The following is a 12,776-nucleotide window of genomic DNA, read 5'->3' on the forward strand; positions in this document are numbered from 1 at the left end:
TAAAAATGATAGTTTGAAGGTATTTTAACACTAAATATGAATTGAAACAATCAAAATTGGTTTTATTAAGAAAAAAACTACTCTAGACACATCAATTTAGGTTTTTTTTTTTTTATTTCCAACTTTAAATTTTTTTTTTTGACATGAATGATTGAACCAATATTTTAAATCACTTTACGTTTGTTTCAGCAAATTATAAAACATTTGACAAATCTTAATGTTAGATTCAGTGTGTTTTTTCTTCCATTAAAGTTCAAGAACTAATTGTAATGTCTCTCTGTAAAGATGTCTGTTTGGTCAATCATTTATCAAGCTGCTCCATACTTCCCACAAGGATATTCATCTTCTACATTCTGAATTTTCTTCCATAAATAATGAACACACTTTACAGTCTGCTGGATATAGAACATTTCTAGTAAAGGCCAGTGTTTGTTTTCTACCCAGTTCCACATATTCTCTTTCAACCTCTGCTAGGTCATTTCAGCTATATGATGAGGATCAAATTATTTGGAGACATCAACAATCAGCACAAATTTCTGTAAAGACTGTGCGTAGGATTTTCGTTCCTGAGTACTGAACACATAGGATTGTCCGTTGAACATAGAGCACGTCTACTGAAGACCAATGTTTCTTTTATCTATATACACAGTCTCATACATTCTCATTAAGTCATTTTTGCACAATATGTAGTCTGCTAGAGAAAAAAAGTAATTTTTTCCTTATTTTAGTATTTTTTAGCTTTTTTTTTGCACAATATATGGTCTGGTGAAGGCAAAAGAACAATTCTCATTTGGTATTTTTTTAAATTTTATTTATATATATATATTTTTTTATTGCTTTAGCTTTGTTTCAATGACTTTTTTTTTAAACATTGCAGAGTTTGATGAAAAATGGTATTTTTTTGTTTTTATTTTAAGCTCTTTTTTTTTGTTTTTACTTTTTAGCTCTTTTTTTTTTTAGCCTTTTTTTATTTTTTATTATTGGCAAAGATTTTCTACTACTAAGTCTCTCAAACATTCTTCGTTTAACCTCTGCTAAGTTATCTATGCTTCATGAAGAGAATCAAGCATCTGGAAGCACACAATCTTGATAGTCTACTGTATATAGAACATGTCTACTGAAGTAGTACTACACAGTCCCATACATTCTCATTTAGTTACTTTTTCTCATTTCAATTTCTTTGTTTCAATGCTTGTTTTCTACTAAGTCTCATGCAGTCTCATTCAAAATCTGCTACATCATATTCTCTTTGCAACAGAGCTTGTGATATGAGGTTACTCCGGCACTTCTATTATAAAAGTAATTTAGTCTTTCATAACCAATTAGACTGCAGCCTTTGCGTATGACGTGATATATTGTTCTTCAAACTTTTTTTTCATTTTAACGAGGAGAGTCTTTCTTAGACAAATTTTAAGGCAGGTTTCTCTCCCTGACAGCACACTCCTGTTAAAACTTTCATTCTATTGCTTTGAATATCTGAACATATTGTGTGAAAATTTGTAGGCTATTTCCAGATATGCTTCGATTCTGTTATTCAGTTGATATTCTAATTAATTGAAATGAAATCGAAGTATTCTGTTTTTGCAAGCATTTATTTTTTTCCGCAGCCAACTCATGAACGTGTCCTTCTGAAGTGCGCTGTTATTATTTGAGATGTGCTCACGCAAATCCTCCTGAATAGCTATTATTTGTGGACGATTTGAGGTTTGAGTGCTTCCAGAAATGACCCTCTTTTTCGGAACAGGTTTCTTATTTTTTGCAAATTCATCGATTTCCAAAAACTTTTTTAGCTCAAGAACTTCCTGTTCCAATGCTGCATTTTTGCGTTTTAGCACTTTACAATTCTCACATTCTGTGAGTTGGTTTTTTTCAAGTGGTTGTTCCCACTGAGTGTTAGCTTTTTTTGCTTGCAGGGCCTTTACGCTAACGTCAGCAACTCGTTTCACACCGTGATTTCTATCTATGCTAATCAATTGGTTCTCCTCGCTACCAAAATGTTGCCATTTTAGATCTGGCCCTGCTCCAATCTGGCCACCACTTTCAAAGAAGCAGTGGTCAATTGCCTTTCCGGCACTCCACCTCTTCCGTCGATCGGGCATCAAAAAGATGTGAATAAAATTTAGGGCAAGTCTTATTTGCCCATTTGCAATGCCCGTCTCGGAAAACATTCCAAGCATTAAGCTCTTGAAAACATCCTCCTAAAAAATACAATTTTATTTTATTATGAATGAATTTTCGAGAGATAAAACAAAATTTTTTAAAATTACATTTGGACTGCGAAATTTCGTAAGAGCATCTTAGAATCATTTTAAATCGTTTCTTTAATAAGTGAAAGTCAAAAGAACATTCTTACGAAAATTTAAGAAAAATCTAAAAAATTCGGTATTCATTTCTATTTTTTTCATACTTTTGAATTTGGGTGTAAAAAAGCTTTAAAAAAATGAAAGAAATATATGAAAAATGAAGAATTTTGAAAATCTCTTTCAAAGCAATCAAAACAGTCGAAATTTGATGCCATTAGTTGCATGATTTTGCTTTGAAGCTGATTTTCGAATTTTCCTATCTTCTCTATAATACGCCTTTCCCATAATTGTGATTTGTAATTCTTACCACGGTGTGAAGTTTTGCATGTAACTCAATTTGAGTGGTTTATTTAAAATAAAATTCATGAAAATAAACTTATTTGCAGTTGTTAACCTCCGAATTCTGTCTTGCCGTGGGTATTATGATGAATATAACCTCAAAGATTCATAATTAAAGCTGGGAATGTTAAAACTTTTTAATTTATCGAGTTCTGTGTCTAAATTTTTGGGGCAAATAAATTGTAACTTTTTTTGTCGGATTTAATTTTTGACCTATTATTTTACTTTGAATCTTCTCATACCTGTTTATTTTATTTGCAGTATAAAAAAAAGTCGAAAAATATATATTATTTTGAAATGTATCGATAAATTTTGAGCGTACCTAAATTTTTGTGGCACAGTGTATCTACACAAAAACTAAATACCTGTGCAGTACTTGATATTTGTAACATTAGATCATTCAAATGAAATATTGAATAAAACTATCGCACTACTAACGAATATACTCACCATAAAATTAAGCTTATGTTTTAAACAAAAGAAAATTTAAAAAAAACTAGTTTTTATTGAAAAAATATTTTTATTAATTATTTTTTCAATTTTTAATTTTTCCATCATCTTTGTTGTTGTTGCTAATTCCCATCTGGTCTGACGGGGTCAGACCAGATCAATGAATCCGTTGATATTAAGAAAATCCGAAACCAGAATGGGAGAGGAATGAATGTCGTTCCAGTCCAGCCCTAAACAGTTCAAGATGTGCTCAGGAGATGCCTGGTTTCCATCATCTTTAGAATTACTGATCAAATCATAATTTTATACTTTGAGCCAATTTTGGGTGTTAATTTATCGTAGAAAAATTTGTGTTAGCAAATTTGGTGTAGAATATGTTACTTAAGTTATCAAAAATAATTATTTACCACCTTAAAAAACAATTAAATAAGGTTCTAGACATATATAAATATTTACCTGAAGAATGTTGAAGAGGACAGGATAAATATTCCTGTTCCAATTACCGGCGCAGGTTACTGCATTGCTCAGAGCTTTGTTGGTAAACAGCTCCAAGACCATCACTCCAAACGCCCACATGTCAAAAGCCTTGCCATCAACTTCTGTCGCACCCCCGAGTGATAGGCAAGCTTCTGGAGGTCTATACACACTCGGCAATCCAAGTTCATCCCTGAAAAAACAAAATTAAATTATTAAGTAAAATCCTCACCCAGAGACAAAAGTAACTCGGGACAAATCTATGATTTGAAACTAATTAGTGAAACTAGTACAAATTTCAACAAGATATACTTCGGTAATTTATTTTTAACAAACTTCGGTTCAATTATTGAAATACACATTATATTTTTGGTTCACTGCACTTTTGATAATATAAAATAATATATAAATAATAATATATTTATTTTATATTAATACAATAATAATTTAAAAATAATATAATCTACTAATACTAAAAAAACTGAATGGAATCATAATTTAATCTCAAAATTTAAATACATTTTAGGCAATACATTTTGACCAATATTAAACAAATGTTAAAGGGCTCACCTTGGTATTGCCTTCGTCGCAGATGCAAGACAAGAGAAGTCAGATATGACACCTCTATAATCTTGCGAGATCAAGATGTTATCGGATTTCAAATCCAGGTGACATGCCTCGTTAGAGTGCAAATACACCAGACCACAAAGAGTGTCATGAAGCCATGATTTGAGGCAGTCTAGGGCACATGGTTGACTCAAAAAGTGCCTATCTATAACTGCATCTTTCAAAGTGCCCCGGTGTACGGGCATTACAAAAACACCAACATCCGGGTCATTGAGGCTAAAATATTGCAAGAGGGGGATAATATTTGGGTGACGCATTTTTGGCCAAATTTCAACTTCACTTTTTTTAGTGACTTCAAGGGATACAACTTTGACGGCAACTTCTTGGCCAGAGAAGTCCATCATTTTGTATACGTCACCAAAAGCGCCAGACCCAAGTTTTTCGATGCAAACAAAGTGATTAGCCTCTAAAATTTTCATGGCATCTCTTTTGTGTTGGTACCGCTGCCCGGATGGATCGGGGAGCATGGGTTCTTCTTGACCCAAATCATGATCATTTTCATCAAAATGATCACCCATTTCTCAAAACTTCTTTCTCAAAGCGCAGGAAAAAAATTTCCCAAATTAATTTGCTGTTTAGCAAGAACTCTAAAGCGCACAATCAATCATGAAAGCACAAGTTAGAATGATCAAAAATGGTTTTACAAAGTATTTTTGCAAGTTTTCAACAATGAATATAATTTATTAAACATGTACTAACATCGTGTTTTAATTATTAAGCAATAATGAAATTTTTTATACACTGAACTCTTGATTACATTGTTTATTGTTAAGAATTAAAATTCTGCATCTGATTGTTAGAAAACAATTAATGAAATATTCAGTCAAAAGTTTATATTGTTGAAGTTCTACTTATAAAATACTGAATGAAAACCAAAGTTTTTTTAATCGATAGTTTCTAAATACCCATAAATAATACGTTTCACTAAACAGGGAAATTCGATACGACCCCACAATGCATTTATTTAAAATCCTACAATAATGGTTAAGCAAGGAAAAATAAATAAATAAAAAAACTCTATCGTCTTTTGAATTCTTAGGGATGATAGCTGGACTAAAAAGAAATGAAAATCTGTTTGCTTTAAAAGTTCCAAGTGTTTCGAATAATCATCTCCTTAACTCTTTTTTTTTCTCCTTGTAATCAAAAGGTTCTTAAATTTCAGTAGTGATTTTCTTACTCAATGAATTCATTTACGAACCATAATGAGTACATATTCTTTTCTATTTCACTTTTAACAATAATTGAAAATATATATATTCAGGGCGGTGATTATGACACACCCTGCGTGCTCCTTTACCTCAACTCAGTACATATCTTCCTGCTTTATAATTCAGGCAGTTCCTCAAAAAAAAGTGTCAGCAAAAATTGTCCAAACATTTGAAAAACAAGAAGACTTTTCATTGAACTAAACAAATGGAAACTTCAATGTTAATCCACTTTTTTTGCCATTAAAATATTAAAAAAAATGTAAAAGAAAAAAACTTCGTTCGATACAAATTTGAAATGGAAGAAAGGTTGACAAATTTCGAAAGCCTGAAAAGATGACTCTCCTCTTTAATTAATGGTGTTACCAAAATTTAATTTTTTGTCAGGGATTGTGACAAATCTGTTTGTTTAAATTTCTTACTATTTTTAAAACTGGTACATCAATTAAATGAAAGTTACCAGAGTGCAGATGGTCATGCAGAGACTAATGTGCAACTGGACACGACTTTCTACATCCACATCTACTCCATATTGGACTTGTTGATTCTCCTGACTGCATTTTGAGTGAAGAAAATGTAGACATGAATATATTAGGCTATTTGAACAAACACACCCTTGCACACACAATAGTGAACAATAGCTTAATATTAATTTACTAGAATGTTAAGCTATTTATCAGCCTGGTTGGCAGTCAATCTGCAGTAAATTGTGTCAATCTGCAGTACATTGCGTCAATCTGCAGTCAATTGAGCCAATCTGCAGCAATATCTTCACCAATTGAAACATGTCTGTCACCCAAACGTAATCAGGTGGAGACTATTGTAAACATTGTTTTAAAAAATCTATACAAGTTGTAATAAAAGTTTATTAAAAAATGCTAGTTAGTTTTTTTCCTTCAAAATTGCTGAATAACGTAAATTTTATCACTCTCTTGCACTGTATGAGTTTCAACTACTTTAATATTCTTTTATTGGTTTTGAAAACTGTCTTCTTCAGGATCCTTCATTGAATTTTTTTGCTTTCACTTTCGCAGTGAATCAGATTCTATTTGCTCGAAAAAGTCGATATATAATATATTCTTTCTTCGTTGTGGTGACAATTTGTCCAGAGATGGTTTCTTTTAAGTATTATATTCATTGCGGGAACTGCTTATACCACACTAAAAAAAGTAATGTTTAAGAAAAATAATCTCATTTTATTTAGTTTTAAATAAAATTTTACATTATTTTTAACTCATTAATCATTTCATGTNTTGTGGCACACTGTATCTACACAAAAACTAAATAACTGTGCAACATTTGATATTTGTAACATTAGATCATTCATATCAAATATTGAATAAAACTATCGCACTACTAACGAATATACTCACCATAAAATTAAGTTTATGTTTTAAACAAAAGAAAATTTTAAAAAACTAGTTTTTATGGGAAAAATATTATTATTAATTTTTTTTTCAATTTCTAATTTTTCCATCATTTTCAGAATTATTGATCAAATTATAATTTTATACTTTGAGCCTATTTTGGGTGTTAATTTATCGTAGAAAAATTTGTTTTAGCAAATTTGGTGTAGAATGTTACTTAAGTTACCAAAAATAATTATTTACCACCTTAAAAACCAATTAAATAATGTTCTAGACACATATAAATATTTACCTGCAGAATGTTGAACAGGAAAGGATAAATTTCCCTGTTCCAATTACCGGCGCAGGTTATGGCATTGCTCAGAGCTTTGTTGGTAAACAGCTCCAAGACCATCACTCCATACGCCCACATGTCAAAAGCCTTGCCATCAACTTCTGTCACACCCCCGAGTGATAGGCAAGCTTCTGGAGGTCTATACACACGTGGCAATCCAAGTTCATCCCTGCAAAACAAAATAAAATTATTACGTAAAATCCTCACCCAGAGAGAAAAGTAACCCGGGACAAATCTATGATTTGAAACTAATTAGTGAAACTAATAAAAATTTCAACAAAATATACTTCGATAATTTATTTTTAACAAACTTCGGTTCAATTATTGAAATACACATTATATTTTCGATTCACTGCACTTTTGATAATATAATAAATAATAATATATTTATTTTATATTAATATAATAATAATTTAAAAATAATATAATCTGCTAATACTGAAAAAAACTGAATAGAATCATGAATTTAATCTTAAAATTAAAAATGCTTTAGGCAATACATTTTCACCAATATTAAATAAATGTTAAAGGGCTCACCTTGGTATTGCCTTCGTAGCAGATGCAAGACAAGAGAAGTCACATATGACAGCTCTGTAATCTTGCGATATCAAGATGTTATCGGATTTTAAATCCAAGTGACATGCCTCATTAGAGTGCAAATAGTTTAAACCACAAAGAGTGTCGTAAAGCCATGATTTGAGGCAGTCTAGGGCACATGTTTGACTCAAAAAGTGCCGATCTACAACTACATCCTTCAAAGTGCCCCAGTGTACGGGCATCACAAAAACTCCTACATCAGGGTTACTGAAGCTAATATATTGCAGGAGGGGGATTATGTTTGGATGACGCATTTTTGGCCAAATTTCAATTTCACTTTTTTTAGTGACTTCAAGAGATACAACTTTGACAGCAACTTCTTGGCCAGAGAAGTCCATCATTTTGTATACGTCACCAAAAGCTCCAGACCCAAGCTTTTCGATGAATACGAAGTGATTAGCCTCTAAAACTTTCATGGCATCTCTTTTGTGTTGGTACCGCTGCCCTGATGAATCAGGGAGCATGGGTTCTTCTTGACCCAAATCATGATCACTTTCATCAAAATGATCACCCATTTCTCAAAACTTCTTTCTCAAAGCGCAGGAAAAATTTTCCAAATTAATTTGCTGTTAAGCAAGAACTCTAAAGCGCACAATCAATCACGAAAGCACAAGTTAGAATGATCAAAAATAAATTTTACAAAGTATTTTTGCAAGTTTTCAACAATGAATATAATTTATTAAACATGTACTTACATCGTATTTTAATTGTTAAGCAATAATGAAATTTTTTATACACTGAACTCTTGATTTAAATTTTTTATTGTTAAAATTTAAAGATCTGCATCTGATTGTTAGGAAACAATTAATGAAATATTCAATCAAAAGTTTACATTGTTGAAGTTCTTCTTATAAAATACTGAATGAAAACCAAAGTTTTTTTAAACGGTAGTTTCTAAATACCCATAAATAATACGTTTCACTAAACAGGGAAATTCGATATGACCCCACAATGTATTTATTTAAAATTCCACAATAATGGTTAAGCAGGGAAAAATAAATAAATAAAAAAACTCTATCGTCTTTTGAATTCTTAGGGATGATAGCTGGTTGAAAAAGAAATCAAAATCTGTTTGATTCCTTTAAAAGTTCCAAGTGTTTCGAATAATCATCTCCTTAACTCTTTTTTTTCTCCCTGTAATCAAAAGATTCCTAAATTTCATACGAACCGTAATGGGTACATATTCTTTTCTATTTCACTTTTAACAATAATTGAAAATATATATATTCAGGGCGGTGATTATGACACACCCTGCGTGCTCCTTTACCTCAACTCAGTACATATCTTCCTGCTTTATAATTCAGGCAGTTCCTCAAAAAAAAGTGTCAGCAAAAATTGTCCAAACATTTGAAAAACAAGAAGACTTTTCATTGAACTAAACAAATGGAAACTTCAATGTTAATCCACTTTTTTTGCCATTAAAATATTAAAAAAAATGTAAAAGAAAAAAACTTCGTTCGATACAAATTTGAAATGGAAGAAAGGTTGACAAATTTCGAAAGCCTGAAAAGATGACTCTCCTCTTTAATTAATGGTGTTACCAAAATTTAATTTTTTGTCAGGGATTGTGACAAATCTGTTTGTTTAAATTTCTTACTATTTTTAAAACTGGTACATCAATTAAATGAAAGTTACCAGAGTGCAGATGGTCATGCAGAGACTAATGTGCAACTGGACACGACTTTCTACATCCACATCTACTCCATATTGGACTTGTTGATTCTCCTGACTGCATTTTGAGTGAAGAAAATGTAGACATGAATATATTAGGCTATTTGAACAAACACACCCTTGCACACACAATAGTGAACAATAGCTTAATATTAATTTACTAGAATGTTAAGCTATTTATCAGCCTGGTTGGCAGTCAATCTGCAGTAAATTGTGTCAATCTGCAGTACATTGCGTCAATCTGCAGTCAATTGAGCCAATCTGCAGCAATATCTTCACCAATTGAAACATGTCTGTCACCCAAACGTAATCAGGTGGAGACTATTGTAAACATTGTTTTAAAAAATCTATACAAGTTGTAATAAAAGTTTATTAAAAAATGCTAGTTAGTTTTTTTCCTTCAAAATTGCTGAATAACGTAAATTTTATCACTCTCTTGCACTGTATGAGTTTCAACTACTTTAATATTCTTTTATTGGTTTTGAAAACTGTCTTCTTCAGGATCCTTCATTGAATTTTTTTGCTTTCACTTTCGCAGTGAATCAGATTCTATTTGCTCGAAAAAGTCGATATATAATATATTCTTTCTTCGTTGTGGTGACAATTTGTCCAGAGATGGTTTCTTTTAAGTATTATATTCATTGCGGGAACTGCTTATACCACACTAAAAAAAGTAATGTTTAAGAAAAATAATCTCATTTTATTTAGTTTTAAATAAAATTTTACATTATTTTTAACTCATTAATCATTTCATGTGTGAATATATTGAAGAATGGCTGGCAGAAACCACTACCAAGCTCAATCATTCATTTAAAAATATCAACCTCAAAAGAAAATAAATTGTTACTTTGAGACTTTTTTAAATGATTTTCACAAAAATACTGTTACAACTTTGGAATTTTTAGCTGCATTCAAATTAGACTTTTTAACAACATGTTAGAAAATGGTTGTTATTTCCGCTATAGCGCTTTACAAAACTACTACTTCAAGTACTACTGCTAAGATTTTAACACTTTTTTGTTTATTTTCAAAACCTAACACAATATTTTACTATTATTTATAAACTTTTTAGTAACATTTATTAAAGACTGCTGTGATGTGAAAAGTGCTATTGTGCCAATATTGGTAGTACAGAAATATTTAAATTAAGTAGATATTTTCTTGTATTAGTTACTATTTCATTTTTAAACCAATCACAATTTCATGACTGCTAATAAAAGAAACAATGAAAAATGAAAAAATGAATAAATATGACAAGCGAAGCTGACGTCTTCAGGGGGTACCAGCTCCGAAAGTCATAAAAGCAAAACCTTTTCTTTTGAGAGAGCACGACAAATGTCTAAAATTGTTCTCTCTGTACGCCAAAGATTTTGCCAAAGTCCAGGAAGAGAATACAACACAAAATACGAAATACATAAAGCAAATACAGAAGTATAAGAACTAGACAAATACATAAGAATAATACGCACAAAAACTTATTTGAAACAAAAATCCAATCACCAAATTACACTTCTGACTGCGAGACACAACTAAATTGAAACGAGATACAACTAGACTGCGAATAGTGATTAGTGTTGCTCATATATATCAGGGTCAATACGAATCCTTTGTTTTTTCATGAAAAAAAAAAAAAACTATTGAGGAAATAATTGAGCTAGGTATCAGTTGTGATTTTTTTTAGATAATAACAATTTTTAAAAAAAAATTAAATGAGATTACTGAGTGTTAACGGGTTCAATTTCCTAAACCAAGTAGTCTTAGCGTCCTTTAAAAAATCAAAGTAGTTAGGAGAATTATCAAATATTTTGCCGACTTTTGGATAAAACGAGATAATTCATTAAGTACTTTGTCACGTAAACAATTTAACTCTAAAATTGGAAAAATTTTTATTTTTAAATAAAAGCGAAATTTTAAAAGAGGCCATTCAAATATTACATAGGCATGTTTGAGGCAATTCTGAGCCTGATCTTCCCTTTTATTATCTATGTTTCATGGATTTTGCAAATTGTAAGTTTAAGTTGAACACCCAAAACAGCGGTGAAAGTCTGGAATAAAAATTCGATAAAAATGAAAAAAGGGTTTGTATCATTGTTTCTTATAATCCAGTACTATTTGTGCTAGGATCTTGAAATTTGGACAACAGACGTGAAAGATAACTTTATCCTGTGGTTCTGAAAATCGTAGTCAGAAATATTCAACCTGGAATATATATANCACACATTTTTACTTTTTTCTCCCTCCTACATGCAATCTCAAGCCTGAATGCATCACATTATTAAGATTTCTGCAAAACTCTACCTTATTATGGTACTGTTATTATAGTTCGACATAGAAATGATTTTTCTTAGAGATTTGTCGCTAATAGTTATAACAATCTATAAAATATCCTCTAATAAGATTTGTTGATAATAAGAAAATTTTTATCTTTTTGTATTTTAGTATAAGAGCCTGTAATAAATTATTTTAAAAAAGGAAAAATTTGTAATGGGATTATAAAAAAATCGTTTCGAGACTAGTTGTGAAACACATAAGATTCAAAGAATTGTTTTAGTAATATATAGCGATAATTTGATAAAAGAAAAAAAAAATGTTAGATTCTTTTTCTTTACTATCTACATTTAAACTTAATTTTTTATTTTCCAAATTTAAATGAACTACCAAAGAAAATCGAAGACTCCACCAAAAAAATTTTTATTCAATATCTTCCACTTTACTTCAAATGAAATTTTAAGAGACACGCTGAACTAAGAAACGAATTTATATATATATACTACTGGCCATTAAAATTGCCAACAACAGGAAGGAATGTAAATAACAGAATGATATTTATTGGACACATGCATTATAGTTGGAAGAACAAACGATTAAATTTTCAGAATATTTGAATGCATAGAACCTGAGGAATCAGTTTTCAAAGCAGCCTTTCCTGGCAGCAATAACATCAGTTATTCTCCTGGGCATCGAGTCGAACAGAGATTGGATAGCATGGACGGATACAGCATTCCGTTTGGCTTCAACATTATGCCACTATTCATCGACCGTAGTGACTAACGAGTGGTGGCGTGCAAGTTGTTTGGCAACCATTGACCAGACGTTTCTAATTGGTGAGAGATCAGGAGAACATGATGGCCAGGGTAACAGGCGAACATGTTCTGAGTCAAGGAAGGTCAGGATAGGGCGGGCAACATGCGGTCGTGCATTGCCCTGCTGAAACGTAGCTTTAGGGTGGCCTCGAAGATAAGGCAGAGTAACTTGCCTTAACACATAAAAAAAACCAGGCATCACCTGAGCACATCTTGAACTGTTTAGGGCTGGACTGGAATGACATTCATTCCTCTCCCATTCTGGTTTCGGATTTTCTGAATGTCAACGGATTCATTGATCTGGTCTGACCCCGTCAGACCAGATG

General features: G+C 31.3%; 2 protein-coding genes across 3 annotated transcripts; both read right to left on the reverse strand.

The window, feature by feature from the left end:
* Positions 1-1,175: 1,175 nt before the first annotated feature.
* Positions 1,176-7,418, reverse strand: LOC107451542 (uncharacterized). Of its 2 annotated transcripts, none has more exons than XM_043046305.2 (2): positions 7,058-7,418; positions 1,176-2,198 (listed from the first exon to the last, which is right to left on the reverse strand). In XM_043046305.2, the coding sequence occupies exons 1-2, from the start codon at positions 7,175-7,177 to the stop codon at positions 1,551-1,553; spliced, it is 768 nt and encodes a 255-aa protein (XP_042902239.1). In that variant the 5' UTR covers positions 7,178-7,418; the 3' UTR covers positions 1,176-1,550. The 2 variants fall into 2 exon arrangements, with proteins under 2 accessions (XP_042902239.1, XP_071043179.1); XM_071187078.1 differs by lacking the exon at positions 7,058-7,418 and adding an exon at positions 3,549-3,857.
* Positions 7,419-7,632: 214 nt separating this feature from the next.
* LOC139426895 (probable serine/threonine-protein kinase DDB_G0284251) lies at positions 7,633-8,211 on the reverse strand. Its single transcript, XM_071187026.1, has one exon. It carries the CDS (start codon positions 8,209-8,211, stop codon positions 7,633-7,635), a length of 579 nt encoding a protein of 192 aa, XP_071043127.1.
* Positions 8,212-12,776: the final 4,565 nt, after the last annotated feature.

The sequence above is a fragment of the Parasteatoda tepidariorum genome, chromosome 10 (assembly GCF_043381705.1).
Source record: "Parasteatoda tepidariorum isolate YZ-2023 chromosome 10, CAS_Ptep_4.0, whole genome shotgun sequence".
Lineage (NCBI taxonomy): Eukaryota > Metazoa > Arthropoda > Arachnida > Araneae > Theridiidae > Parasteatoda > Parasteatoda tepidariorum.